This window comes from Python bivittatus, unplaced genomic scaffold, assembly GCF_059951505.1.
Source record: "Python bivittatus isolate LINGU-HERP-01145 unplaced genomic scaffold, Pbiv_v1 ctg000090_np1212, whole genome shotgun sequence".
In the NCBI taxonomy this organism is placed as follows: Eukaryota; Metazoa; Chordata; class Lepidosauria; order Squamata; family Pythonidae; genus Python; species Python bivittatus.
In genome coordinates, this window is record NW_028277046.1 from 6,130,512 (window position 1) to 6,158,472 (window position 27,961).

General features: G+C 60.5%; 2 protein-coding genes across 25 annotated transcripts in view; both read left to right on the forward strand.

The window, feature by feature from the left end:
• HSPG2 (heparan sulfate proteoglycan 2) overlaps positions 1–8,877 on the forward strand; it is a 63,950-nt gene extending 55,073 nt beyond the window's left edge. For 21 of the 23 annotated variants that reach the window (XM_088136884.1, XM_088136888.1, XM_088136887.1 and 18 more), the window contains 18 exons: positions 477–561; positions 915–1,059; positions 1,490–1,589; positions 2,093–2,202; positions 2,331–2,439; positions 3,037–3,135; positions 3,218–3,439; positions 3,542–3,786; positions 4,001–4,172; positions 4,379–4,501; positions 4,675–4,728; positions 4,842–4,917; positions 5,282–5,360; positions 5,855–5,896; positions 6,203–6,273; positions 6,350–6,433; positions 6,633–6,736; positions 7,329–8,877. In XM_088136884.1, coding sequence (XP_087993010.1) covers positions 477–561; positions 915–1,059; positions 1,490–1,589; positions 2,093–2,202; positions 2,331–2,439; positions 3,037–3,135; positions 3,218–3,439; positions 3,542–3,786; positions 4,001–4,172; positions 4,379–4,501; positions 4,675–4,728; positions 4,842–4,917; positions 5,282–5,360; positions 5,855–5,896; positions 6,203–6,273; positions 6,350–6,433; positions 6,633–6,736; positions 7,329–7,501 — 2,093 coding nt within the window. In that variant the 3' untranslated portion in view covers positions 7,502–8,877. The remainder of the gene's footprint in view (positions 1–476; positions 562–914; positions 1,060–1,489; positions 1,590–2,092; positions 2,203–2,330; positions 2,440–3,036; positions 3,136–3,217; positions 3,440–3,541; positions 3,787–4,000; positions 4,173–4,378; positions 4,502–4,674; positions 4,729–4,841; positions 4,918–5,281; positions 5,361–5,854; positions 5,897–6,202; positions 6,274–6,349; positions 6,434–6,632; positions 6,737–7,328) is intronic. The other 2 variants (XM_088136886.1, XM_088136905.1) reach the window with 1 other exon arrangement.
• A 1,468-nt stretch (positions 8,878–10,345) lies between these two features.
• On the forward strand, positions 10,346–27,638 carry USP48 (ubiquitin specific peptidase 48). 2 transcript variants are annotated; one of them, XM_015891019.3, is made up of 27 exons: positions 10,354–10,682; positions 12,505–12,625; positions 13,213–13,357; positions 13,787–13,914; positions 14,187–14,311; positions 14,412–14,520; positions 14,723–14,856; positions 15,374–15,456; positions 15,697–15,876; positions 16,282–16,404; positions 16,781–16,930; positions 17,687–17,887; positions 18,358–18,472; positions 18,617–18,747; positions 19,560–19,628; positions 21,692–21,816; positions 22,159–22,281; positions 22,631–22,692; positions 22,917–23,027; positions 23,341–23,471; positions 24,006–24,112; positions 24,793–24,897; positions 25,320–25,475; positions 25,735–25,860; positions 26,087–26,135; positions 26,311–26,337; positions 26,427–27,638. In XM_015891019.3, the coding sequence occupies exons 1-27, from the start codon at positions 10,549–10,551 to the stop codon at positions 26,447–26,449; spliced, it is 3,093 nt and encodes a 1,030-aa protein (XP_015746505.2). In that variant the 5' UTR covers positions 10,354–10,548; the 3' UTR covers positions 26,450–27,638. The 2 variants fall into 2 exon arrangements, 1 of the variants encoding a protein (XP_015746505.2); XR_015795490.1 differs by lacking the exons at positions 25,320–25,475; positions 25,735–25,860; positions 26,087–26,135; positions 26,311–26,337; positions 26,427–27,638 and having other exon boundaries at positions 10,346–10,682; positions 23,346–23,471; positions 24,793–24,821.
• The last annotated feature ends 323 nt before the right edge of the window (positions 27,639–27,961 follow it).

The window sequence follows — 27,961 nt, forward strand, 5'->3', positions numbered from 1 at the left end:
GTGTGTGTGTGTGTGTAGTCTGAGAAATGTGCCTTCTGTGCCGCGTGAGCCCCTGGCAAGCTAACTCATGTACCAGGGGGCTCCCGAGCCTGCCCCCAGCTGCAGTCTGCCTTATTCCCATTAGCTGGGCTGCGCTGTTTGGACCTAACCTCCCTTCGATGACTCCCTCCTGCGGGGAGAAGCCACTCTTCCCAGGAAGCGAGGGGGTCAGGCGGTCCTGGGGGCCTTTTCTCGTAGTGTGCTGCCCCTCAGCCTGGCTGTGGGGCTGTGATGGGCGCATGGCCTTCGGTCCAAAGACTCCTGTTCCCCCGGTGGAAAAGCAGCCGCTCTCAGGGCCCGGGGCAAGAACAGGAGGCAGAGCATGGGGGATTCTGAGCTCAGCACCCTGCATGACGCTTGGGACGGAGCCTCAGGGCTGGGAGTTGGTGGGTGCGCACGCCCCAGCGCCCTGAGTTCCCCTGCTCTGCTTTCGACAGGAATGCTGGTGTACAACGGGCAGAAGAAGGACACGGGCAGGGACTTTGTCTCCTTTGGACTGGTGGGGGGCCGGCCGGAGTTCAGGTGAGGCGACGGTCTCTGCGGGGGAATCCAGCTGTGGCTTTGGGGGGGGTCCAGAGGCTGCTGTTGGAAGGGCTCTTCCCCCCATAACCCACAGTCGTGCCCTCGGCTCGATGTACAGTCTGCCGGGCCGCTGGATCCGAGGGTCCCCTCCACCCCCTTGTAGCTTCCCTTTCGTACCCTTTGCCAAAGATTTTGAGAGCCTGTGAATGATTTGCTGCCCACGAACCCCACATTCTGGGATGTGGCAGTGGAGGGAGCCCCCACCCCCACCCCAGTGCTGCCCCTTGGGAAAGGGACGTTCGAGGCCCTGCCAGGACGGGCGGCCTGAATCTTTGGCCCTCTTGCGACGGCAGGTTTGACGCCGGCTCTGGCATGGCCACCATCCGGCACCCTTCGATCATCAGTCTGGGCGAGTTCCACACCGTCCTCCTCTATCGCAACTTGACGCAGGGGTCTGTCGTCGTGGACGGCCACCCCCCCGTGAACGGCAGCTCCCAGGTGAGCCATGGCAGAAGGACTCGCCCTTTCTTTCCCGTGTCTCTCACCCACTCGCGCCCGGACCAGCCCGCCCGCCCTACGTGGCAGTACAGCTCCCGCCATCCTATTGCAGCCCTTGATCGAAGGCGGTCCAGTCGCCAGCAACGCCCTGGCTTTGCGGCCTAAGGCTTGCCCGGGGATGCAGTCGCGGGGCTGGGATTCTGAAGGAAGACTCTAGCAGCCTTGGCACGGGGGTTCAGTTCCCAGAGAAGAGCAGGAGGCTGTGGCAGCCGGATTCTCTCACGCCGCCTAAGCTGCTGACGAGGATCAGGACGGGTTGGTGGGCCAGCAAAAGAGGGAAGTCCCCGGAAACCGCCATGGGGAGGAGGGCCCCGGTGGGCCTGCCTTCCGGCCCTTGTGGACCCAGGTCCCCTCTTCTGTGTCGTTCCAGGGCAGGTTTCAAGGTCTGGATCTCAACGAGGAGCTGTACCTGGGCGGGTACCCCAATTACGCGGCCATCACAAAAACCGGCCTCAGCACTGGATTTATCGGTGAGACGCAGGCGGCGGCCGCCTCTGGTCCGAGGCTGGCTGCGGGACGGGTGGGGCGGGCTTGGACTCGCCGTGCGCGCGATGGGGCGTCACGGGAGGAGCGGCCTCGTTTGTCCCAAGGACGCAGGCGGCAGATCAGAACCGTGGAGGTTTCTCCCCGAACTTGCTAATCTAGACGAGGCTTTCTTGTCCCCTGAATTCTTTGGTGCCATATCTCCTGCAAGGTATTCCAGGCGTCACGTATGGTTCCTTCCTCACATTTTATCCCTAACGACAGTCTGGTAAGGTAGGATAGGCCCAGAGGGCCTGCCTGGCCCAGGACCATACCCAGGGGTCTTCTGGCTGAGGAGGAGGATGGATGTGCTCAGAGGAGATGCCATTGTGTTCTCCCTCACTCTCCCGTTGTCGGGCCACATGTGGGCACGCTTGTTGTGCAGGCTTGCGGGTCTGGTGGTGCCCTCTAATCCAGCCCCCTCCCCTGCCCTTTTTGCTGCCTCCCGTAGGGTGCGTGCGACAGCTGATCATCCAAGGGAGAGAGGTGATTTTCAAAGATTTTGACCTGCAAGCCCACGGAGTCTCAAACTGCCCCACGTGCCAAGACCGTCCGTGCCAGGTAGCCTTCTGCCCGTAATTCTGGGGGGAGGAGCAGATGTCCCGGGGACCCTGTCCCCTCCCCGGCTGTGCCCAGAGCAGTCGTGGGCCGGAGACCTCAACCACACAACTGCCTTCTCCCCTGGCCAGAACGGAGGGGTCTGCCGAGACTCGGAGAGCAGTGGCTACGTGTGCGAGTGTCCCCGGGGCTTTGCCGGGAGCAACTGCGAGCACTTCCAGGCCCTGCGCTGCCACCCAGGTGAGGCTCTCCCTCAATGCCAGGAAGGGGAGACGGTCGCTCAGAGCAGGTTCCGGCAGGGCAGCTGGAGCCGGGCCCGTCTCTGGCCCTGCCAAGTCCGAGGCAGGCCGCCCTCGAGTGCCACGTGGTGAGGTTGGCCAGGAACGTGGAGCCTCTCATTCAGGGGCAGAGCCTGCATTTAGGCGAGGTGCAGGCCCTGGCATCTCCCCTTAAGGCTTCTCCACCTCGGCCACTTTCAGACGTGTGGACTTCAACTCCCAGAATTGCCCAGCCAGCCACAGGAGCCCTGAAAGTGGCCAAGGTGGCCTTGAGGTGATGAGAAAGACCCTTCTGGGTTGTGCCCTGGAGAGCCGCTGCCAGTTAGCCTCGGCCTCAAGGGAGGGAAGTACAGAGAAGGGCTGGCCGCTGCAGAGCCCCCACTTACAGAAGGAGCCCCAAAACGCCCCCCTCAGTCTGCTGCCCAAGAGGTGCCTTTAACCCTCCGGCCACCCAGACTTCCTCAGATGTCAAGGAGGGAATCAGGACAGCCCTGAACTGGGCTGGCACCCTGGGCAACTGGGGAGCGCTACTCACTCTCGCCTGCCTTTCTCCCCACAGAGGCCTGTGGGCCCGACGCGACCTGCGTGAACCTAGCCACCGGGGAGGGTTACACCTGCCGTTGCCTCCTTGGCCGACACGGGAAGAAATGCATGGCGGGTGAGTGAGGCCGCAGGCTGGGCCCTGCGCGCGAGGAGCCCGGCAGAGACCCAGATAACCCCCCATCTTCTCTCTGCCACAGGCATCACGGTGACCACCCCCCACTTCCACGGGGGGGACGCTTTTATCTCCTACCCGCCCCTCACCAACATCCACTACGAGCTGCGCCTGGATGTCGAAGTCAAGCCGCTGTCCCCCAACGGCCTCATCCTCTTCAGCGGGGGCGACGGGGCCCCCGTGGCCGACTTCGTCTCGCTCAACCTGGTCAACGGGCACTTGGAATTCCGCTACGAGCTGGGCTCAGGTACGGGTCCTGACGCGGTGGGTGCCCCTCCTCGGTCGCCTCCTCCCGAAACGGCCCCTTCCGCCAACCGGACTCCCCCAGCCAGGCCGTGTTCCCTTGCAGGTACCGCGGTGCTTCGGAGCCCCAAGCCCCTGGCCCTGGGGCAGTGGCACAAGGTGGCGGCCGAGCGCTTGAACAAAGACGGCACCCTGCAGGTGGATGAGGAGCGGCCCGTAAAGAGGTCCTCCCCCGGGAAGAGCCAGGGCCTCAACCTTCGCACTTCCATGTACCTGGGAGGCGTGGAGGACTCCGTCAAGCTTCCGGCAGCCGCCAACATCTCTAGCCACTTCCACGGCTGCATCGGAGAGGTGGGCCGTTGGGCGGCAAGAGAGACGTGGGGGGGAAAGCATCTGACTCCTCTCTCTGAGCCCAAGAGGTCGAGGTGGCAGCGCCCTTCGGTTCCTCTGGGGCAGACCAGAAACAGGCTGGGCGTCCCTGGCGAGCCGAGGTCTCCACCGGCCGGGGCCTGCTCCTCTTCTTGGCGAGGGATGCTGGGTGCGAATTCCTGCTCTCCCCTTCCAGGTTTCGGTCAACGGAAAGAAGGTGGACATTTCGTACAGCTTCCTAGAGAGCCGCGGCATCTCGCAGTGCACCGACAGCTCCCCTTGCGACCGCAGGCCCTGCCAGCACGGCGGCCAGTGCCTGCTCACCGGGGAGTACGAGTTCCAGTGCCTGTGTCCGGATGGCTACAAGGGTGAGGCGGCGGGCCACGAGGAGACCTTCCCGGCCACCTCTCTGTGGGGCCTGTTGCCCAGAGTGGCGCTTCTTCCCCCTCGAGTCCTTGTGGGTGAACGCCCTCGGCATTCGTGTGCTGAGGCGGGTTCCCCTCGCTCAGACGCCTTCTCCTGCCTCTGCTCCGCCGGGTGCTTACAGGAGCCCTTTGCCCCTCTCTGCCCGCAGGAGAACGTTGCGAGGTGCCCGAGGTCCAGTGCCATCTCCAGTATCCCTGCCTCAACGGGGGCACCTGTAAGGAGACGACGTGTCTGTGCCCCCCAGGCTTCTCAGGGTTGTACTGTGAACGTGGTGAGCATTAGGGGCAGGGGGAGTCAGAGTGCAAAGCGGCCTCCCGGCCAGGCCGGCTCTTAAAGGCTCGCTGCTCTGCTGACCGGCTTGAAGCTGCCCCGCTTGCCTTGGGGAGAAAGAGCCGCCCTTGGGCCGTGCTTCTCGTGAGCCTGGCCTCTTCCTTTGTCCTGCAGACGAACGCCAGTACCAGCTGAGGGCCGAATGGCCTGAAGGCAGCGGAGGAAACGGTAAGCCTGGCCCGTTTGGGGAACAGCCTTGCCCGGCCCTCTGCCCAGTTTGCTTCCCTGTGGCTCCTTCAGGCCAGGCTCAGACGCTGAAGGCCTCTTTTTCCCTCCACCAGACGCTCCTGGGCAGTATGGAGCCTATTTCTGCAACGGGGGCTACGTGGCCCTGCCGAGCCACGCTTTCCCCAGGAGGTGAGTTGTGGTTGAGGCGGTGGCGGTGGGTGCCATCCCACTCTTGAGGGGCGCTGGCGGTGCTGGAGAAGAGCACTCCGAGGGTTGGGGGCCACTGCTCAGCCCCCCTCCTTCCAGAGGCACAAGACGCCAACAGATGATTGGGGGGAAGAAAAATAAATTGCTGCCCACGGCAAAAAATGGGAGGTTTAAGGGGGGCTCTGAGGTGGGGAGGTCGAGCCATGGCAGGAGAAGAGCGCTGTGCTTGGACATTGTGCCAAGCGACTTTGGCCAATGGGGGAGAGGCAGCCCAGTGTGGGCATTTCCCCCGGCAGGCTGGAACGGGCGGGTGAGACGTCTCCCAACAGGGCCTTCTTTGTTGCAGTTCTCCCGAGTCGCCGGAAACCATTGAGTTGGACGTGCGCACCAACTCTCCGAATGGGCTGCTCTTCTGGCAGGGGGTGGTGAGTGGACCAGAGGTGGCGGGTGGGGGGAGAGGACTGGCCGGCAGAAGACGGTCCAGCTGCCCCTTGGGGAGCTGGCCTCGAAACGATAGTTCGAGCAACGCCAGCGGGTTTGTGAAAGCCCCTCCCTTGAGAGCAGGGCCCCTGTAAAAGCGGCGCCAGTCGCACCAGGCCCCTCTCCAGCACCACTAGCGAGCCTCGACCCCTCCGTGCCACGAGGAGCATCTGGATCGAGGAGACGCGCACAGAAGCCCAGCAAAGGGACACGTTTGGTGGGAAGGAAGGGCACCTGCCTGCGCCAGCTGGGCTGAGAAACGCACTGGGAGCGCTTGGCTATCTGCTGCATGAGCGCATGGCGGTTGCTGCAAGGGGGCCGCTCACGGCTGCATGCCGCACCAGTTTGCCGAGGCTGCGGGCCCCATCTCTGCGCCTGTTGCATGGCTGGCTGCTCTTCCTCACCTGCGTGGCTTCCGCCTGTCCCTTTCTCTTTCCAGGCAACTGGAGAGCCAGGTCCTGGGCAGCATGTGCCTAATGAGGTATTTACAGCTTTGATTGGCTTGTAGAGCCCTGAAAAGGTGCTTAAAGGCTTGAGAGGGACTCGCGCGTGGGACTGGCTCGCCCAGCCGTGACCACAACGCGGTAATAGCGGCTGGAATGGCTCGTGCCCACGGACCGCCTTGCCAGCGAGCGGGCAGGGGATGGAGCGATGGAGGTGTCTTCCCCCAAGCTCTCTGGGGGCTTTCAGATGGCCTCGTTGACCCGTGTTCTCCCTGCTGGGGAATGCTGCCGCCTCTAAAGGGCGCGGGTGAAATGGTGGCACCACACTCTGCTCTCTCTCGCAGGAGGAAGGGGAACCAGGCAAAGGAAAGGATTTCATTAGCCTCGGGCTGAAGGACGGGCACCTGTTGTTCAGGTGAGTTGGGCCTTCTCCTGCAGTGGCATCCGGCTGGCACGCTGCCTTGCCAGGCTGACCAGAATGTCTTCTGCAGTTACCAGCTGGGAAGCGGGGAGGCCAACATCCGCTCTGAGGACCCTGTAGACGACGGGGAGTGGCATCGAGTGACTGCTGTCCGGTGAGAGGGGATGTGCTTGGGCTGGGGGGGAGCAGGAAACAAGGTGGGCACCAGAACAGCTGCTGGGGGGCACTGCAGTCCTGCCCTCTGCTGAAGGCTCCCTTCAGGGGCCAGATCGGTCATTCTTCCCCCCGGGCAGGAGCAGCACGCGCAGCCTCCCCTTCTGCGTTTCCTGATGTGAAAAAACGGTTTTCTTTAGGGAAGGGAAAAGAGGCTTCCTTCAGGTGGACGGGGAGGAGGCGGTGACCGGAGAGTCTTCCGGCAGGAACGTCATGGTGAACACCAAAGGCCGGATCTACATAGGTCAGTGGTCGGGTTCCCTGGAAAGCAGGCCGCCCGGAGCAGCGGGAGGCTGGCTGTCTTCGGATCGTGCCTTTGAAAGGGGGTTCCCTTCTTACGTACTGCGTCAACACCAACCGCGCCTTAGTTTGCGACCGTTCAGATGACGTTACATTGTCCAGCGCTGGACTTCTGTCCACCGGCGTCCGATCGGAGAAAGACCGCCGCTTGCTGCTTTAAGCAGACGTCGGCCTCCCACGTCCTGTTGCTTTAGGCTTCCAAGGGGGCCCTTTGGAGGTCTTGGGGGGCACAACCACCCCCACCCACACACCCCCAGCGCCCCGTTGGTGCCTCCTTTCACGAAGCCATGAGGTGCAACGCCTCTTCAGAGGTTTCAGGGGAGAAACAGAGAAATGACACTAACACGCCTGTTTACAGAAAGATACGGCAGGAGGGCTGCAGAACCGGGTGGGGGGTTCAGGATCCCAGGCTGGTTGGATTTAGCGAAATAGCGGGTCTTCTGGGGACTCCTGGGTAATGGCCGCCCGCTCCCCCCAACTTCCTGGGACCCAGAGGAGCCTAGCTGCTGCTGAGACTGGGGCCTTTCTTTGCGCAGGAGGAGCCCCTGAGATCCAGACCCTGACGGCAGCGAAATACGCCTCGGGAATCACCGGCTGCATCAAAAACGTGGTGCTGGTCAATGCCCGGCCAGGCCAGGAGCCCCGGCAGCCGGTCGACCTGCAGCATCACTCGGAGACGGCCCTGAACATTCAGGAGTGCCCCTCATAGGGGAGGCCCCCTCTGCCGCCCTCCCGCCTCTTCGTTGCTGTCGCCAGGCCAAGGGAGAGACATCTACGCTGATTATGATTATTTTATTATTATTATGATGATGAATTTTTTAAAAGGAAGAAACAAAAATGGTGCTTTGCTGCTGCCAAAAAGGGGGGGGAGGGAGTCGGCTCGCGGCATCCTCGGCGTGGCCAGCAGGAAGGGAGCCACGCGGCCTTGCGGACACGGAGGGAACCGTCACCTGGGAGACGGCGCGGGCCACGTTGAGCTGGCGGACGATGCCCGGCCAGGGCTTTCCCAACACGGGTGCCAGAGGGCCCTCCTGCTGCAGAGAAAGGGCGACGTCCCAGCGGTCGGCAAGCGGGCCAGGCGCCTGGATGGCTTCTCCGCTCGAGCTGCTCTGCTGGGCCGGCAAGCTGTGACCAAAGGTCCTGCCCCCGTCCTCCCCGGGGCAGCGAGAGGATGGCAGGAGCAGCCGGGAAGGGGGCCTCGGCCCTTCTCCCGTGCCGGGCAGACGCCAGGTAGGAGGCGGATCCTTCCGAAATCCCGTCTCTGCCTCGGTGCCTCACGCAGCTCGGAGACCCAGGCCCAGCCCTGCCGCGGTGCTTCTGAGAGGCGCCCCCCGCCTTGCCCCTGAAGGGCCAGCTGCAGTAACCCCTGGACGGTGCCCGGGGCCTTGCTCTGCACTCTGGCTGGGATTGCCAGGGTCCTGCCCCCGTGGAAGGGGCACCCTGGGAGGCAAGGAGGTGAGGGGTCTGCCCCAGGCGCCACTGTTGGGCCAGCAAGCCAGAGCCTCGGGCTGCTTCAGTGCCTTATTGGGGGGGGGTCTCCTTCTAAGGGATCCACGTGCCATCTCCCAGCCTGATCCCCTCTCGCCCACCCTCTACTGCCTGCTGCGTGTGTGATTTCCCACAGCAAAACTTCTGGTGATGAGGCTGCTGCTTTTGGGGGGAGGCGGGGGGCCCAACGGCCTGCTGCCCAGAAGGTCCTGTCGTCCTGCCCCCTGCCACGGGTCAGAGCCAGAAGAGGTTCCCTTGCAGCTTTTCAAAGAGGAGCTTTGCCCGGCTACAGCGGGCACGAAGAAACTTCCATTGCTCGGACAGGAGGTTGCTGACCGCCGGCACCGTTTCTCCTTGTCCTCGCCGGCCAGCCTGGCCCTCCAGCGCTGGGGCCAGCAAACATCTCAGGCCTGTCCTCCTCCAGCCGGGCCCCCAAGCCTCTCATTTGGGCTTAGCTGCCCAGAACGTTTGGGGCCAGCCTGGAGACCCCACGGGGCTTGCCCTCCTCTCCGCTTCCCCCGCCCGCCCGCCCGCCCCTTGACTGTTCTTGTACTTCTTTTTCTTAATAAATGGTGCTGAACCCCACCGCCTCGGGGAGACTGGCTTCCTTTCTCAATGACCCTCAGCTGCCGCGGCCCCGGGGGCAGAGGGGCGGGAGGGCGACGGGCGCTTGGCCTTGGGAGAGATGGAGAATTGGCCCAGAACCACAGACGGAAGAATCCCCAGTCCCAGCCATCGGTTGGCATCTGTTGCAAGAAAGCACCGGGTCCTCTGTTTTCTGCCTGGGGGCCTCTAGGTGCATGGCTACTGGGGGTGGGGGGGCTGTCCCCTTGACAGTGTCCCGTCCTCAGGGCCTGGATGGGTCCTCGTCCTAGAGGGGAGGCTGCGTGGATGGAATTGCAGCCAGGCAGGTGCCCGCAGGTGCCAACTCTCCAAATTTGTTTCTCAACCTTGGCGGCTTGGAGATGGGTGGACTTCAACTCCCAGAATTCCCCAGCCAGCTGGGGAATTCTGGGAGTTGAAGTCCACCCATCTCCAAGCTGCCAAGGTTGAGAAACACTGCGGCAAGTGCCAGGTTCCAGCAGCGCCAGAACAGTGGGGCTGCCCAGTGAGGGCAGCCAGCAAGGCAAGGAGAGGATGGACACCGTGGATGGCACATGCTTGGTCCTAGGCGGGGTGCCAGGGAGCAGGAGCTGACCCCCCCAAAGCTCAGTGGGTTGCCCGTCCTGGGGTGGGGCTGGCTGCAGAAGAGGCCCGTCTGCCCTGGGGGCAGAAGGCAGTTGCATGTGCTCAGTCTGTCCTGTGGCTAGCGCATCCTTAAGGCACAATTGACCGCCGGATTCACCAGCATTTCTGTTTTACGGACGATCCTAGGCGTTTGGCTCGCCCGCAGCTGTGAGGATGCGCCTCTGCCTAAGCCCGGGGGCTGCTGGGAGTCGTAGTCCAGCTCGGGCTCGGCCCGTTGCCGGGGGGATGGCGGCCCGACGCCAGCTGGGCAAGAGGCCGCCAAGATGGCCGACCCCCGCCAGGGCGGGGTCTGCGGCGCCTTTGCCCGGTCCGGGCGGGGAACGGCGTTATGGACGCGCGTTGGCAAAAGAAATAAACACGTGGAATGAGGCCCGTGGGGAAACGGAGTCCTGGGGCGGGGACGTTGGAGCAACAGCAGCGGCCGCGCCCGAGAGCAAGAGGGCAGCCATCTTAGAGGGGGCCGGAGTGCCTCGTATTTTCCCTCAGAAATCAGCGCGTTTACGTGTAGGGGGCTTTTTTTTTTAATGGGTGATATTTATACAAAAAAATCATTTTTAAAAAATCTAAATCAGATAACACAAAACTGAGGGGAGGCGCAATGCATTGTTGGTAGCGTTGCCTCAGGAGAACGTCGGGCCCGCTGGGCGCATGCGCCGCACATTCACGGCTTTTCTCGCCGTCTCCACTTTCCTTCCTCCCCCCCCCCATCTTTGCAGCGAGGGAAAAAGAGACGGAAAGGAGAAAGAGCGTCGCCCTATTGGAAGCAGCGGGCCACGCCCCCTCGAGCCTTCTCCCCTGTGGCGCCCTGGCGTCCGCCGTTGGCGTGACGTCAGAGCCGAGAGCCCGAGGGGGCCAGGCGGAGGGAGCCGCCCTGCATCGCTCGCCCCGCGCGCGCCCCAGGAGGCGTGGCCTGCGGCTCCCAGGGCCTCGCGCCGGTTCCGCTTCCGGTGTCGCCCGGTCCCGCTTCCCCTTCCGGGCTCGCCCTCCAGCGGCCCTGCTCCTGCTCGGGCCGGCCCCGGGATGGCTCCGCGGCTCCAGCTGGAGAAGGCGGCCTGGCGCTGGACGGAGACGGTGCCGCCCGAGGCCGTGACGCAGGAGCACATCGAGGCGGCCTACCGCATCGGGCTGGAGCCCTGCCAGCGGGGCGCTTGCAGGTGAGGCGGGGGGTCGCTTGAGGGAGCGGGCGGCAGGGCGGGGCCGGCCGCATCCCGCCTCGAGCAGCCCCGGGCGGGGCAGGTGGGCGGAGGACCCGACGGCCGCCTCCCTCTCGACCCCCGCTCTGGCTCGCCCGGCCGGCCCCGGTGCGCGTTGCAGAATCTGCCGACGCCCCCCTGCGCGTGTGGGCGCGATGGGGCACCTCGGTCCCTCCCCGCAGTTTGGTTTCGGCAGAACTGTTAGCTTTTCCTCCTTCAGGAGCACAGCGTGGTGCCCTTTCCCCTCTGCTTTTCCTCGGCTTGGCCCCAGAGAGGTCTGGAATCAGGTATCTTCCTGGTTTCTCAGGGGCAGCTTGCTCGCGCCGGGGTTTCTTGCAATCCGGGCTGGGAACAGCTTCTCTCTTACAAAGGCAAATAATCCAAACTCCGCGACGGCATCGCGCCTTAACCGGCATTGCATCGTGCAACTCCAGAGCGCGCTCGGGCTCCTAAGTCCTCCATGTCGCCGTATTCCCCCAGTTAGGAGCCAGGGCGGCGTTTTGCTTGCTGCTAATTAAGTTTTGTCAGCCGTGATTTTTTCTTTCCCCCGTGGGTTAGCGTAGCTCTGAGGCGCACGTTGTTGTTATCTGCGCATTGGGTAGGAAAGGCAGCTCTTGCTTTTGCTTGGCTAATTGGGTATTTCGCTTGGCAAATAGCTTTGCACAGTTGATTAGCAGCTGCAGGGGAAGCGCAATCAAACGTCTTTAATAAACGGTAAATACCTCAGCACAGTTATTGTTTACGAGGACACCTGCTTTTGCTAGCTGTAGGAGCTAATGACAAGCGGGGTCCTTGCTTGCTTCCACCATCACCTCCCTCCACCATTGTTGTTGCTGCTGTCAGAAGAACCGTGTGAAAGGAGCTCTTGTCTACATCTCTGCCTTCCGGCTTTTGTATTTAGCTAATTTCAGGGTAGGTGGGAGTAGGGGTATTTTTATCTCTGTTCAAACACAGATTATTATTTGTATTATTTTTATCAGCGCTCTGTTATTTTTCTCATTTCTATTTGTGCCATGACAGCAAAGACACCCACTGTGAGGATCTTGCCAAATAAAACTGGTAAATTGAGGAGGGAACTCACTGCAAGATGGCCCCTATTCCTGCAGATCTCAGAATTCGATTTTAAAAGTTTTTCCTAAAATTTAGTAAGCCGCCCAGAGTCCCCTGGAGTGGGTGGGTATATTAAGTCTAACAAATGGGCGGTGACAAATTTGATAGATAGATAAATAAATAAATAAATAAAATAATGATAATAATTTTCAAAGCCAATCTCTACCCTCATTTCTTTCCCTGCCCAGATTTTCCACCCGCCTCCCTTGGGTGTGCAGCGTTTAGCTCACAAGCGTGAGGGTGGAGCCTCTGTTTTTCATTTCAGTGTGTGCCTAATCGGAGGATTAGGATCCTGTATTAAAATATAAAGCACTGAGAGATTAACAAGAGCTCTCGTAATTGGAGGAGGGGGGAGCTGGGGCAGCTTTGTCCTTAAGCTTGATTTAAGTGAAAGTGAAACCCTTTGAAAAACTTCCTTTGCAGGATGTGGGGGGGGGGCGTGCAAGTAATGCGGGCTGTCCCCAAGGGCACCACTCGGAGCTGCCTTCAGAATCCTCCATCTCTGCCAGGCGCTTGGGCAGCTGCTGGCCTTGTGTCCTCTTCCTCCCAGCAGTAAATAAAGAGATGAGCTGTCAGAGCCGGGCGGGAGATCCTAGCAAATAGGCAACTGGGGCTTTTCCTGGAAATGGCGTCGGGCGGGAACAGAACCCAACCTGCGGCTTTGCTTCTGTAGGAGAAACTGTAGAGGGAATCCGAATTGCCTGGTGGGGATTGGAGAGCACATCTGGCTGGGTGAGATCGATGAAAACACCTTTCACAACATCGACGATCCAAACTTTGAGAGGAGGAAAAAGGTACATGCGTGGTCTTCTGGCGTGAGCGAGAACAGTTGTTTTCCCCCAACGCACTTCCTCGGTTTGCATTTGGTGCTGAAGTCTGCTGTCCAGAACTGCTGAGGGTGAAACTGCCTTGGTTCCCGAGATCCACGTGTGCTGGGTGTGATGGAGCTGGGAGGCATGCCAATGTTACGGAAGTGCAGGGAGGGAGCCTTTTGGGGGGCACACGAGGCTTTGTCTGGCTGGGACTTTTCTTGCGCATCCTCAAAGCTGTCAAATTGTGAGCCTGATTTGTCTCGTGGTGGGAGGCTACTTCTGGGTTGGTGCATGTAAGTGGGTATGTTTGGATTTTTTTCAAGGGTATTCGGTTTGGGTATGTGTTTCTGGTTTTTTTTAAAGCTAGCGCCTGAGCGTTTTAAGGACAGCAAGGTAGAAAAGCATTTCAAAGTGGAACTTGTACCGTGCTTAGAACTAACTCCACTATTGTTGAGGGAGAAGGATATGTTCTAGAGCGGGCCTCGCTAAAATTGCAAACCTCGTCTGCTGTGCTTTTTTGCTGCCTCACCTCTTTGATGATCTCTGTTTCAATTCTTCTTCCCCACCAGAATGCATTCGTAGGCCTCACCAACCTGGGGGCCACTTGCTACGTCAACACTTTCCTACAGATGTGGTTCTTAAATCTGGAGCTCCGGCAGGCGCTCTATCTGTGTCCAGTTGCCCGCCCTGAATGCGAGACAGTGGAGAACAAAGGTATTTTTCAGGCAGTCTTGTTTTCTCAGGAGCAGGCAGTCCTCGGATTCATTTGTTGAACCCTGAATAGTTGACTGTGCCTAAATATCCTCGCTGCCCCCCTGCTTTGTACCATTTGTAGCTACAGCAGTTGTTTCCCGAGTTCTGCTTGAGGAAATTGTTCCCATTTCACAGAGGAAAGTTTGGCTTGAGGCCTGTGCGGAAAGTCCTGGCAGAGTCATTCAGACCCTTCTGGCCTTTAGACTACGGTGACTTCTCAAAGTGCTGTCCTGCTTGAATAGCAGCTGGGACATGCACAGGCCTAAGCGGAGGCGGGGGGGGGGACACGTGTTGCTCTTAGTTAACCGAGGGAAGAAAGAATTCCTTTGTAGGTCACGAGCCAGCATTCTGGGTATCGCAATTTTGATCAAGCCTTTTGTCTCTTGGTAGATTATGAACCCCAGACCATTTGTGAACATCTCCAGTACTTGTTTGCCTTGCTCCAGAACAGCAAAAGGAGGTATATTGACCCATCAGGATTTGTTAAAGCACTTGGTTTGGACACAGGTCAGCAACAGGTGAGGTTCAGGGATATGCGAGCCTCTCTTGTTTGTCTTGTGGCTCTTTCTCAGAATAATACATTTAAGAAAGCTGCTGTTCCCATGCTGAGGAAAATCAGGAATCCTTTAACAGCTGAAGAATGAACTGTTCATTTAAGTTGGGGTATTCAGCTGGAAAGTCATAGCGGGGGGTGGGGAGGATTTTGGAATTAAAACAGGATGGTTTTGCTGCTGGTATCCCTGCCTTATTTCCTTCAACTTGTATCCTGCCTCTTCCGCTGTTCTTCTAGGACGCGCAGGAGTTTTCCAAGCTGTTCATGTCCCTACTGGAGGACACTCTGTCTTCCCAGAAAAACCCAGATGTGCGAGACATCGTTCAGAAGCAGTTTTGCGGAGAGTACGCCTACGTTACAGTGTAAGGCTTTCCTTGCGCAGCCTCTTCGCGCTTCCTTGTCCTGCTTCAGACAACAGGGTCCGGGTCCTCATTGTGGTCTATGCTTTGCTTTGCTCTCCAGTTGCAACCAGTGTGGCCGAGAGTCCAAACTTATATCCAAGTTTTATGAGCTCGAGTTAAACATCCAGGGCCACAAGCAGCTGTCGGACTGCATCACAGAGTTCCTGAAGGTATCGGTCCGCTTAGGAGCACTGAGAAGGGCCAAGCACTGCTCCCTTGCTGCTCTGGGCTGGGGAGCGGCCTAGGGACCCCGAGGGCCTTGTCCCTGGGTCAGCTGGTGGGCCCTGATGGCTTTGGGGCCAGGGTTCTGCTGCCAGGAAGGAGAGGGGTGCCTCCTCAAGCCTTCAGCTGGTCTTGCTCTTTTCCTGGCAGGAGGAGAAGCTGGAGGGAGACAACCGCTACTTCTGCGAGTCCTGCCAGAGCAAACAGAACGCCACCAGGAGGATCCGGCTCCTCAGTCTTCCTTGCACCCTCAACCTCCAGCTCATGCGCTTCGTGTTCGATAGGTGAGCTGCATCCCGCACTCCTCCGAAGGCCAGTGTTTTAGGGTTGGATCCTGTCCCCTGTCTGAAAGGAGCTTAGTGCCCTTCAGGGCACGGGGTGCTCCCTGGCAGCTTCCGGGCAAGGCCTGAACAGAACCAGCTGGGCACAAAGTAGCTACAGGGGAAGCCTCCCAGGCAGGAGCATGGCTTATTTTGATTTTGCCTACTTATGATTAGGTTTATATCCCGCCTTCGTTTGTGCAGCTCAAGCGGGCGTATCCAGTGCTCCCATTCCTGTGAGGAGGGTTGGGCTGAGAGAGGGAGAGGGGCCCAGAGCCGCCCAGCCAGCTTCTCTGCCTGAGGGACACTGGAGCCAGGGAATCTCCTGGCTTCCAATTCAGCACTTCCACCCCCCCACACAAAACTGGCACTGTTCTAACGTGGAAAGGGACCCCGTGCTCTGCTGCGGCTGCTGTTTCCTTGTGTCGGCAGCTGCCAGGCGGAAGGGGGTGAATCAGGGCAACCTTCTTTCTTGCGCCAGGCAAACAGGGCACAAGAAGAAGCTGAACGCTTACATCGAGTTCTCAGAGCTGCTGGACCTGGAGCCCTTCATGGAAGACCAAGGTGGGCAGACCTGTGATGGGCGTGCTCCCTCCCTGGAGTGTTTGTGGCCCTGTTCCCCGGATTGTGGGTCAGGGCCCTTCTCCTGCATGCTGGGGCTTTGATGATAATTTTGTGCGACTGTGGCCAGGATGTTATGAGGGGGGAGGTTGCTGCTGCTGCCATGGCTGGGGAAAACCAAGGGGGCGGGGTGGGAGACACCGCTGTTCCCCGAGGCCTGAGTGCCTGCCTGCTGTGTCTCAGCCAGCGTCTTCGTCTACGAACTCAGCGCGATTCTTATCCACCGAGGGGTGAGCGCCTACTCAGGCCACTACATTGCGCACGTGAAGGATCCCCAGACCGGGGAGTGGTACAGATTTAACGACGAAGAGATTGAAAAGATGGAAGGCAAGAAACTGCAGCTGGGTGCAGAAGAGGACCTGGGTAAAGCATCTTCTTGAATTCAACCCGGGTGGAACAACTCAGTATGTGGGTTTGTACGAGGCAGGTTGTGGTTCTGCTTTGCACCATGCCGGGGTCTCCCTTTTGGGACAAGGCTTTTGGCTCTTGGCTCTGGATTAGCAAAAGGGGTGAATTTTAGCGGCCATTGCTTGTCTACTTGCCCTGTGGAAGCTCTTATTCGAATGTAATACCCGAGCGAGGCTGAAGCCAGAGGATTCAGCCCAGGAGCATGGCACCCTTTTCGACCCAGGAATCCTGCACCTTAAAGCTACGGCCGCCTCCTCCCCTGCTACACCTGTGCCTGGCTGAGAGAGTCTGTGGGAAGAGAAGCGGGCCTGGAGAAGGGGTTCCCAGCACCTGTTTGCTTTGGCTTCTGTTCCCCGCTAGAACCATCTAAATCTCAGACTCGAAAGCCCAAGTGTGGGAAGGGGATTTACCGCTCTCGAAACGCCTACATGTTGGTGTACAGGTTGCAGTCGCGGGAGAAATCGCTGGCTGTTGAAATCCCAGGTAAGGCCGAAGCGTGTGACTCTGAGCCCGCTTGGCCCTCTCTCCCACCCTGTCTTCGCGCGTGTCAGTCTGTAGAAGGCCAGAACGCCCTCTCATCCAGAAGCACCGCTGGATAGAAGCAGCCCTTTGTCTCCCGCAGCTGCCTGGTTCAAACACTGGAGCCAGAACGCGCTGTTTGGGAAGTGCGCTGTGCTGGAAAGGAGCCTTGTCCCAGCCCTGACTCGGCCTGGTGCGTAGAGCGTGTCCTCCCTCAGGGCTCCTCCTGGGCAGCAGGAAGGTGGACGCGCCCGGGCCCTCCTCAGCTGCAGGCTTTGTTGGAGCCTCCTGCCATGCCAATTCTCTCCTCGGCTTCTTCTCCCCACCCTCCCAATTTCAGCTTTCCTGCAGGAGCTGGTGGAGCAGGACAACAGCAGGTTTGAGGAGTGGTGCCACGAAATGGCCGAGATGCGGAAGCAAAGCGTGGCGCGGGGCAAGATCAAGCACGAAGAGGTGAAGGAGCTCTACCAGAAGTTGCCTGCTAAAGCTGGTCTGTAAGACCTTCCAATTACACGTTTCTTTCTGTAGCACGTTGTGTTGAGGAGGAGGGATGCTCTGGGCGAGGCGGGGGGCGGTTCTGGGCTCCCCAGGGCAAGGAGAGGGAGGGGCTGCTCCTTTTTCCTCTCAATATGCCTCGGACCCTCTGCTTGCTCAGCGGAGCCTGAGGTGGGGAGCTGGTCTCTTTCTGATTGCGAAACTGGGGCGTGCTGCGTTTGGAAGCCCCCCCTCCCCCTCCCAAGAGAGCCAACTCTAGCATGGCCTGCTCCCTGGCGTGGGACTCATATGTCCCTTGCAAGAATACATTAAGATGGCTCTTAAGAGCGACTTGCTTTGGTTTGCTGCCTGTCAGTTCCTTGGCCAGGGGAGCAGGTGGATTTGCTCGGGGGGGGGAGCCGGGCAGAGGCTCTCCTGTTGCTGTGGGCTTGGCTGGCAGGGGGAGGAGGGCCAGAGCCCTCGGCCTGGGCTGTCCGCCACAACGCTTCGGCCCTGGCGCACCTTCCGTTGCCCCTCCAAAGGGTGGCAGGGGCAGGAACGTTACCAAAGTTGACCAGCTCTCTTGGGGCATCGCTGCATAACAGGGAAAGTGGCTTTTGACTCATTGTTTGGTGGCGGGGAGGCAGGCTTGGAGAGGGAGCGGTCCGGGGGGAGGCGCGATCTTAACTTGCACCAGCCATAGTCAGTCTGGATGAGCAAACGGTGGTGGCGGAGGCAGGGGTGCTGATGCTCTGGCCCTCTGCCCCCCCAGGCTGCCCCTATGACTTTGTCTCCCTGCAATGGCTGCAGCAGTGGCTGGACGAATCGACGCCCCCCAAAGCCATCGACAACACGGCCTGCTTGTGCTCGCACGGCAAGCTGCACCCGGACAAGATCGCCACCGTCAAGCGGGTCTCGGAGGACGTGGCCGACTACTTCTACAAGCGATACGGGGGAGGACCCCGGCTGACAGGTGGGGGACTTTCCGGGTGAGGCCCGGCCTCTGCCCTTCTCTGCTGGGACCGTCCCCTCGGGAGGCCTTCGCCGCCGCCTCGGGCTGACTTCCTCTGCCTGGGCGGGGGGGACAGCAGGCAAAGGAGCGCCAGCAGATGCTTATGCTCTTGCTGGGGGAGGGGGGAGTCTTCAGCTCTACAGGAGGTGTGATCTTCTCACACTTGGCATTGCACCTCGCGGGCGTGTCACCATGTTTGCGTCCTCCTCCCCCTTTCGCACCTTCCCAGGCTGCCTCTGGAGAGGCGAGGTGCGACCTGAGGAGTCCCAGTTCACGCAGAGGGTGTCTGTCTATGCAAAGCTTGGGGGGGGTTGCCTTTCACTTCCTCCCTGGGTGGGCTGAGTCTGCCGGCCCCCTGGAAACGGGCCGAGGGGGGAGGCCCTGCCGCTGCCCTCAGTGTCGCCCTTCCGGCCCCCTCCCTCTTTCCTCAGTGAAAGCGCTTTGCAGGGATTGTGTGGTCGAGCGGTGCCGGGTGCTGCGGCTGAAGAGCCAGCTGAGCGAGGACTACAAGGCCGTCTGCAACCTCCTCAAAGCGGCCCTCAAGGGGTGAGCGAGCCCTGCCAGGGAGGGGGAATCGGGGCAGCCCCGGCCAGCGGGGGTGGAAAACCCAGTTCCTCCCGCCCCGGTCAGAGCCTGCTGCTGCCCTCTCCCCTGCCTCCTGTGCTGCGAGCTGCCCCTCTCACCCTGCAGGAGTGATGGGTTTTGGGTAGGGAAGTCATCCCTGCGGAGCTGGCGCCAGCTGGCCCTGGAGCAGCTGGACGACTCGGACGAAGATGCCGACCAGAGCAACGGCAAGATGAACGGCGACGCCAAGGAGAGAGGTAGCCCCCTTCTCCTCCCTCCCCACTTAGCCAAGGCAGGGCCTGGCCCCTCCCCATGGCCGGGAGGAAGGCAGGGCAGGGCACTGAGGTCACGACACAGAGGGTTGGTTGCCCCATGCCAACGACCATGAGAAGGAATGTGTTCAGCTGATGCAACGGCTGTTGGAAGCCGCTGACAATCCTGGCTTCTCCCGGGCCCCGTTCTCTCAGCTTTGTCCGTTTTCTAGCAAGTGGGTTTGAAACTGTGGGGCCCAGCCCCCTGTCCAAATCCTGTTTTCTGCACGGGCTGCACCAATGTGCCAAGGGGACTAGCTGAGCCATTCCCTGGTGCCAGGCTGCTTACTGATCAATCCAGTTGCTGACCTTAATGCGTTTGTCAATACCTGTTTTCAGGCCCAGAGGCTTTCAGGATAGCTTATGGATCCAGCCCTCCTGCTTTAAGCTGCGAACAAAGCTGGAAGGGGTGGGAAGGGAGAAGGATGTGGGGCGAACCAGCTTCCTCTTGTAAAAACTCCGTGGGAGCCCTGCTCGTGGCAGCCAGCTGGGCTTAGGGGGTGACTGATTTCCTCTGGTTTCAGAGGAAGGTGGAGAGGGAGGGAGGGGGGCAGGCCCCATGGCAGCCAGCCAGGTGTGCCCAGGATGGGGCAAATGCTCTAGAGAGTTCAAAACGCAGTCAGCTTGCAGCCTTCCTCGGTTGGGTGGAGGGAGGGCAACAGAGCCCCTTGGCATCCCCTCGCCCCATCTCTGTCCCCTGACCCAGGTTGCGAGGTGGCATCTGACCTGGTTCCCCGCCTGCTCTTTCTGCTCCGCAGATGAACCCAGCGCAGAGAAGCGAGAGGAAGAGGAGCTGAAGTTCAACGAGGATATTGTGTGCCCCCACGGTGAGGGGACGGGAGGGCAAGGACAGGCCCTTGGTTGGTTATCCATCACCTTTGCGGCCGTGTGCCCCGACCCCGGTCTAGCAGCACGAGGAATTCCCTAGCTGAGAAGCTGCGGTCGCAACTGGCGTTCCAAGATCTGAGGGAACTGCCTGTTTCGCGGGACACGCTAAGCTGTAGCCTCGCTCCCAAGTCCGGCTTGTTGTGCGGAGTGAATCCAGCTGTTGTGTCTTCCAAACCAGGGACCGTGGCTGAGTGCATCTGGCCCTCCAGGTGCTGCTGCGCCACAGCTCCCGTCCTCCCTTGCGGCTGGCCAGGCCGGGAGGGGTGCTGGAAGCTCGAGGAGGCTGCCGGGGTGCTTGCCTTGAAGCCGAGCCTGGGGTGGAGAGGAATCACAGCTGGCTTATTTGCAGGAGGCAGGGAGAGACCTTGATTCTTCCGGTCAGGCCGACACACGAGCTGCCATGGTGAAGCATCTCAAGGGTGCTCACTTGCCTGTCAGCGTTTAGCTGGGCTGGAAACAGGCTTACAGCTTTATAGCCTAGGAGGGAAAACGCATCTCTCGCCAAGCCATCAAGCTGTGGGCTCCCTAAAACCACTGTCAGGTGAACCATGGAGCATTTGGAGATCAGCACAGCTGTGACCGTGCCTCAGATCCCACCCAAATGCTGCAAGGTGTTTTTTCCCCTTGAAAATGCCATTTTTTCTCTGCTCAGAAAAAGACCTGGGCTGCTGCTCCTCCAGGTCCAAAGGCAGAGAAGGCCCTTCGGCTTGCCTCCCGCTGCCTTCCCCAAAGGGCCTCGGGGTGCTGGAACCCAGTGGGGAAGAGGGACCAAGGGCCAGGAAGCTCGGGTTCTTTGTGGTTGCCAGTGCAGGAGGCCTCAGTGACCCAAAGCGACCAGGGTTAGCCCATCACCAGGAGGGTGGAGAGTTGGGGCCGCTGCTGTGGTCTTTGCTAGAGGCTGATTTTTTGGTTTTTGAAGAACGGTGGAGATCCTAGAGCAGGTCCCCCTCCCCGGTTGCTCCTCTGGAGTTTCCCTTGGCCTGGTCTCCATGGGGCCAATCTGTGACCTGTGCCCGGAGGTCGTGGGTTAGCCCACTTGGCGCATTGTGAAGGTGTGGCGTGCCTGGGCGCGTGCATGCCCACCCCCGTATCTCTGCTGCCCCTGCCAGCGTGTCCTCGGGGAGCGTGGGTAGGTGTTTCTTGGGTCTGATACCTATCTTGTTCTGCTGTTGCAGAGCAAGAACGGAGCGAGAGACAAAGCAGGTTCCCCCCGGTTAATTGCCGGCTGCCTCCTTCGTAATTGGCCTGTAACCTTAGCGACTGCCTTGAAAGGAGTCGTATGGCAACGGGCTCCTCCAAATGTTCCCTTCGCAGCCTTTTTGTGCACGCTCTGCTTGGAGGTGGCGGCTGGGGGGTCCCAGTCTGGGGGGAGCCAGCCGGGGTAGGAAGCAGCAGGCACAGCTCCGTCTCAGCCCCGCTGCCTGCAGCGTTTGCGAGCGGGGCCCTCGTGCTGGCAGAGCCTCTGTTCCCACGCTGGGAAGGAGGGCCGCCTTGGAGAAGCCAGCTGCCGCAGGAGGGAGGGGGCAGGACAGTGCCATGAGCGTCCAGGGCTGAGTTCCCATCTCCCCTTCCGCTGAAAAGGTGGCATTCCTGCATCTGAGTGATGGGACCTACAATCCCGCTTTTGGGGGGCCGAGAAAGGGTGTTTGATGGTTGGCAGTGGTCCCGAGGCTGTTGGGTGCCACCCCTTCCCCACCCCTCTCTTCTGTGGCACAGCCGCTCTTCCTGGACCCTTAGCGACCCATTTCGCGATCAGTTCTGAGTGTCCTCCGTTGGGCCTTGCAGCGGGACAGAGAGGGTCCCTCGAAGGGACGCTGTGTTCATGTGCTTCCCCGGGAGGGGGGCTCTCCTGCTGTGGGGGCTCCTGCACTGCCTGCAGGAAGGGTGACCAGCCCCCCCCCCCAAGGCCGCAGCCAGCCCCAGAAGAATCCCTGGGATCAGGATTGGCGTGTGGCGAAGAATACGTGCCACATTTGTCCTCCTCTGCCGCTTTTCCACACAGGCAACCTTTGCATCTCGGAGAACGAGCGGCGCGTCGTCTGCAGGGAAGCCTGGGAAAAACTCCAGCGCTACTTCCGTGGCGCCCCAGAGTTCCCCAGCAGCAGAGACTCCTGTTCACAGTGCAAGGTGCGCGGGCGCCCTTTGGGCATCGGGAGGGGAAAGGCCCGGAAGGCCACTGATGGGGAGTTTGGCACTCAGGATGGAGACCGGCTCTGGCGTCAGGGTTGAATCCTCTCCCAGGAAGGCGTTGCAGGGGGTCTCTTTCCGGGGGGCTTGAGGCCCAGAGGGGTGGCTCCCTGGGGGGAATTTTCCCCAAACGCTCGGTGTCCCTAGCCCTTGGATGCTGCCGGGTTGCAACTCCAGCACCTTCTGCGGAAGTAGGGCACACACACCTGGAAGGCTTCCCCCCAGCCTAAAAGCAGCCCCCCTTCCAGGATGGGCACGTGACCAAGGCTTGTCTTCCTCCAGATTCTGGAGCGGGAGGGGGAGGAGAACGAGGCGCTCCACAAAATGATGGCCAGCGAGCAGAAGGCCAGCCTGCCCCACCTCTTCCAGGACAAAAGTCGGCCCTGCCTCAGCAGCTGGCCTGAGGTGGGGAGACCGGGATATGGGGAGCGGGGACCCCTGAAGCCTGTGCCCAGGGCCTTTCCTGGGTCCTCCCAAGGGGCTGGCGAGCGAGGGATGGCCATCAGCTCCGAGGACTGTCCTCCAGCCCTGTAAATCGGCAGCAGCAGCTTCTAGCAGCGCGTTGCCGGCAACTGAGAATTTGCTGAGCGTTCATCCTGCCAGTCCTAGCCCTTTGGGGGCAGGAGGGCAATGCAGAACCCAAACGTGCAGCTGAAGTCCTGCTGGCTTCACGTCCCCGGCTTTAGCTTGCCCATAGTCCTGCAGCCTGGTTGAAACAGCAAAGGGAGCTGAATTACAAAATTTCTTTCCCCAGGAGGTGGGGGAGCTCTACGTGGTCTCAAAGTTCTTTCTGGAAGAGTGGCGGAAGTTTGTGAGGTGAGCTGCCTTCCTCCTCCTCCTCCTCCTCCTCCTCAGCTCTGTTTGACCTTGCATGCAGGGCAGCCCTTGTGGGCACGGCTCCTCTGTCCCCTCTGCATCCTTGGCTTCCCAATTAACTTCCTCTCTCTCTCCCCGTTCCCTTTAACTCACACGCACACCCCATTTCTGGTGGCCAAGCGGAGCCTCTGCAATGGCGGCCTCCTTTTCTTGCCTCCAAGCAGGAGGCCCGCGCGATGTAGCCCCGTCTCTTCCGTTGGAAACCGGGATCTGCTGTGCCCCCACGGTGGGCTGATGTTCACCGTGGCTTCCATGACCAAGGAAGACTCTAAGCTGTGAGTGTCTTCCTTCCTGCATCTTTTCCTGGAAGCTCGAGCATGGAGAGAAGGGCCAAAGGGGTCGGAGCAGGGGCCTCCGTTGCTTCGGCACAGCAGGGCCCCCAGCTGAGAAGGCCTTTGCCCGAGGCCAGCGTGTGGGGCCGTTGGAGGCCGTTGGAGGCCTTTAGACCTCCCCCCTCGGCCCCTCCCTGGCTGCCTGCATTTGGGGCCTGGATGTGGACGTTCCTGTGCATCTGCCCCTCAGCCCTTGGGGCCAAAGAGGCCGCGGCTGTTCTTTGAGTGAGACAGCATGTTCTGCTTCTTTGCACAGTATAGCTCTGATATGGCCCAGCGAGTGGGAGAAGATCCGAAAGCTTTTTGTGGTGGATCACGCCATCCGCGTGATCAGGAGACAGGCCCCGGAGGAAAGCTCCGAGCGCCTGCTCTACATGACTGAACCAGGTGAGCGAGCAAGAGGCGGGCGGGGGGGGGCAGTCACGTTGGTCCCACACGCGCTGCTCCCTTGGGCTCCGGGCATTTCTTGGCAGGCTGCAAGCTCGGGTATCCTGCTTCCGAATCGCCCGTGTCCAGCTGCTTTCTGTGGTGGCGCTCAGGTGCAGCCTCTCTGCAAGGGCGTCTTCTGCTCCCGCGGGGAAGAACGGCCGCCCACCCGAAGCGGGTGCACCTTTGCGGGGGGGATGTTAGCTGCATGGCAGTCCCTCCTTGCCCTCAGCCCTTTCCCAAGGGCTTCCGTCAAACTGAGCTCTTCTGCCCATCTGCAGACAGGCTTCTCAGATGAGCTGCTCTGTCCCTGCTGCTGCTTCCCCTCTTACACAGAGTTTAATTTCAAGGGCATCTTAGGGCTTTGTTACGCCCTCTGTGCTGTGTGCCGTCATGTGGGTCTGTTCGCTGGCCGATGCTGTCCAAAGCATGGGGTCTTTGTAGACACGGACCCCGCAGCCAGGAACGCCTCCCTTCCTCCTTGCTTTCCCCCAGAGCTGTGCCTGGACTGCCGAGAAGGGCTGTTGTACCAGCAGCAGAGGGACCTGCGGGAATACGCCCAGGCCACCATCTACGTGCGCAAAGTGGTGGATGACAAAAAGGTTGGTCTCGCGCCTCCTCTCCAGCCAGAAAAGCAGCTTGAGTCTGCTGTGGGAAGAAGGGCCACGTTTCGAGGGTGGCGGGCTGAGCTGGAAATGGGGCCGGGGGCTCTGCTGATGGAGTTCCGACCTTCCTCCTGGGCTGGACTGTCAGCAGAGCAATCAGTGGGTGTTTCTGCTCCATTACGGGCGTGGATGAACGAGGGCCCTGCCGCTGCTCTTCAGCAGGTGTCTTAAAAGCAAGGGAAGAGCCTCTGTTTGCTAGATGCGTTTCCAAATGGCAGCTGACTTGAGAGATTGGGGCCTTGATTTCCTCCATGCTGGCTGTGCCTCCTCCCTCATTCAAAGCCAGGCAAGGCTGGGCTTAGCCTCTTCTGTCAAGATCAGTTGCCAGCAAGGGTGGTCTAAACCCAGGGTTCCAGGTGGTGGAGGTTGTGAACCCTCGCTGCTGCTTTTCACAGTGGATTTCTAGCGTCCACCTTGACGCTTGTCTCTTCCTGAATCAGGTCCAGCCATGCGTGTCTTCACTTCTTTTGCCCAGACCCCAAGCTTTCAGTGTCTCCAGGGGGTTGTTAGCGGCGGGTTCAGTTCTACCCACTCAGGGTGAACTTCCAGCTCCTGGGATCCCGGAGGAATCTAAGAGTGGTTCCTCTCTTTTCTTGGTGCCTGGCTGGCACCCCCAGGTCATGAAGGAGGCTGCTCCGGAGCTTAACGTGAGCAGCTCGGAGGCTGAAGAGGAGAGAGAGGAGGCCAGGATAGGAGGGGAGCATGATCCAGATTTCAACCAGGTAAATTCTGGGTCTTGGAATAGAAGTGGTTCTCCAATGGCTCTGAATCACGAACGGGAATTTCCTCCTAGTCCTGTTGATCTCAGGTTGATTTGGGCGAGTATTAAAAGGCTAATCCCACTCTCCAGCTGTTGCTAAGGCAGCTGGATGCTGAAGCGGGAAGGGGAGGAAAACCACCTCGAGGCAGGGATGCTCTAACCCTAACCCTGCCGGAGGGAGGGGGGTTGGCGTTGAATTGCACTAAACAAGGATCAAACCGAGGGGGGTTTATCACGGGGAAACAGGTCCTCTGTGGTCCAGAGGCAACGGGATCTTAAAGAAAGCAAAGTGTCCAGCAGGTCTCCCCAGGACAAAGGGGAGGTGGGGGGGTCCTGGTTCCTCACTGCTGGAAGAGCAGGAGAGTCATCTCTTCTCGCTTCCAGGCGAACAGCCACGCCAAGCGGCAGAAGGTCTCCCACCCGGACTACGCGGTTTATCAGAAGCCGGGCATCCGGCGCAGCACGAGGCACCGGAGGACCCGGGGAGAAAAAGCCCTCCTGGTCTCTGCCAACCAGACACTGAAGGACCTGAAAATCCAGGTGAGGCGGTGCTGCTCCGACAGCCTCCCTCCTGCCCGTGCGCAGAGGTCTCCGTTCCTCGGGACAGAAGGAGCGTTGTGGCTGCCCAGAGCGAGGCCTTTTTCTCCCTGGCCTTCCGGGGGTTCAGGTCTCCTGGAAGGCGTCTCTTCCCAGGGGCCAAAGAAGGCAGAGCATGCGGGGGGGGCGTCCTGCAGGAGAAAAGCCCCCGCAAAGGAACTCAGCGTTGGCTGCTCCCTCACGAGGCGTGTGTTTGGCACAGATCATGCACGCCTTCTCCGTAGCGCCGTTTGACCAGAACTTGTCCATCGACGGGACGGTCCTGGCTGACGACGTGGCCACGCTGGGCAGCCTCGGAGTCACTCCCGAGTCCGTCGTTTTGTTGAAGGTAACGGACGCGCTGCCCCCCAAGCGGTGTGCCTGCCGCGGGAAGGAAGGTGGTCGGGAGGGCGGCCCCAACCGGCGCCTTCGTAGTGAGTGCCCAAGTCCTTGCCCACGGCTGCTGCGCTGGTTTGGGCTGGAGGGTCATCGGGGGCTGAGGGGTGGCCCTTCTCCTCCTGTAAGGAGCGGGACCCTCGCACTTCTGATATTTGATTCCCCCCCTCCCAAAACAGGCTGATGAGCCAATTGTGGATTACGCGGCAATAGATGACGTTATGCAAGGTAACCAACTCGAGCGCTCCCCGCTTTCCCCGCCCGTCTTGCTGGGGAAGGAGCTTCCCGCTCGGCCTCTTGCCAAGCGCCGGTGGGGGAGAGGCCCTGAATTCTCCTCCCAGCGAGGTAGACTCTGCTGGGGCCTGGGGATTTTTCTGACGGTGGCGTTTATCTTCCTTTCCAGTCTGTGTTCCGGAAGAAGGTTTTAAAGGTAGGCCTTGTCCTCCCTGCCCGACCCCCTCTCCTCCCTCGGACGCATCCACGTTTGCCGATCCCCCCCTTCTGCCGCTGTTTCTTCAGGGACGGGTCTCCTTGGACACTAGCGTTCGTCCGGCGAGCCGGCCACCACCGAGGTCACCGGGACGGGAAAGGATTTGGGCCCTCTGGGAGAAGCGAACTGAACGACCGGCAGCCCCTTTGCGTTTCCAGCTGGCGGGACTCCCTTCGGCCCGGCTGCCCCGGAGGCCTCGTCTTGACGCGCTGCTGGGGAGAGGACTCCCTCGCCTTTGGGTCCCTGTCAGGACCGATTCCGGTCCCTTGAGCAGCGGAGGAGGAAGCCAACGCCGACAAGCATCTTCCACCGCGGTGACCCCCGCGGCATCTGCTCGGAGCTTTGGAAGCGCTGGGATGGGAGGGGCTGCTCCCGCCCCTCTGGCCCCAGGGTCCCCGGGGGGCGAGAGAGGCTGACCCTTTCGGACTCCTTCCTCGAGCACTGCTTGTCCCAGGCTGGAGCTTCTCTCTGCGCCGGCTGGAACATCTGACTTCCAACAGGAGGAGGGGCTGAAGGGCCTCGGCTCCAGAACTTTGCGGGCGGTTCCCGGTTCCTCCCAGCCCCGAAGCGACGGAGGGGGGTCTTGGTTCTCGGCGGGGCCTTTTGCAGCACGGGGAGGGGGGCGGGCTGTGCATGAACGCGTCCGAGGATCTCCAGAAGGGCTTTCTCCATTCCCGCAGAACTGCGCTAGCGGGAAAACAAACCTTGAGCATTTCTGAAGGGGGGGAGAGCGAATGGGAACAAATGCTCGCTGTCTCGGCTGTCGTTTGGGGACCGCGTTTGCCGCGCTCGGTGGGTGGCCCTGCGAGATGCTTGGAGCAGGCCGGGGCGGCGCCTGGCTTCCTCAGCGGTGGAACATGGAGCTGGCTGATCTTCCAGTCCTCCCCCGAAGCGAAGAGCGCAGGCCTGGCGGGGCAAGGGGCTGCCCGCTCTCCTGTTCCCCCAGCCCCCGGAGGCCGTCCCGCCTCTCCCACCCAATCCTGGCCTTTTCTGCCGCCCGGCCTCCCGGGCGGAGCAAGCGTCTCTTAAGCCCCGGGACAGCTGATCGGCTGCCACACGTGAGTATCTGGAGAGGGTCGGAGGCCGCCCCACGCGGCCCGGGCCGGGGGCCAAGCGCTTGTCGCCTCGTCTGTCTGCGCTGCAAACGTTTTGGCCTAGTTTTCAGAGCCTTATTCAAGTGCGTACACGTGGTCGGTCTTCTTTGTATTGTATTGCATTGCATAAAACGGTTTTTTCACTCAGCTCCCCAGAGATCGGCTGTCCTTTTCTCGATCTGCTTGGGCGTGGGCTTTGGGTCGGAGTGACCGTCCCTCCTGTCCGCCACCGGGGTCTCGGGTTGCGGCTCTCGCGCTGGGCTGTTTGGGATGAAGCAAAAGCTGGCGGACTCGGAGTTCGAATTAAAAGCTGCTCGTTTGTCAGGTCTGTACCCAGCCTTTTCACCAGGGGCTCACGGTGGCGTCCAGAGGACTCCCTCCTTTCCCCACAGCCGCACCCCTGCGAGGTAGGTCGGGCTGAGAGAGACCCATTCAGGTGGCTCCCGTGGCTGTGTGTGTGTGGGGGGGGA

Bases quoted from the DNA above. Each gene is read 5' to 3' on its own strand.
- USP48 (XM_015891019.3), top strand. From the start codon at position 10,549: ATGGCTCCGCGGCTCCAGCTGGAGAAGGCGGCCTGGCGCTGGACGGAG. The intron at 15,457-15,696 runs GTGGGCAGACCT...GCTGTGTCTCAG, and splicing joins GCCCTTCATGGAAGACCAAG to CCAGCGTCTTCGTCTACGAA. The intron at 16,405-16,780 runs GTAAGGCCGAAG...TCCCAATTTCAG, and splicing joins GCTGGCTGTTGAAATCCCAG to CTTTCCTGCAGGAGCTGGTG.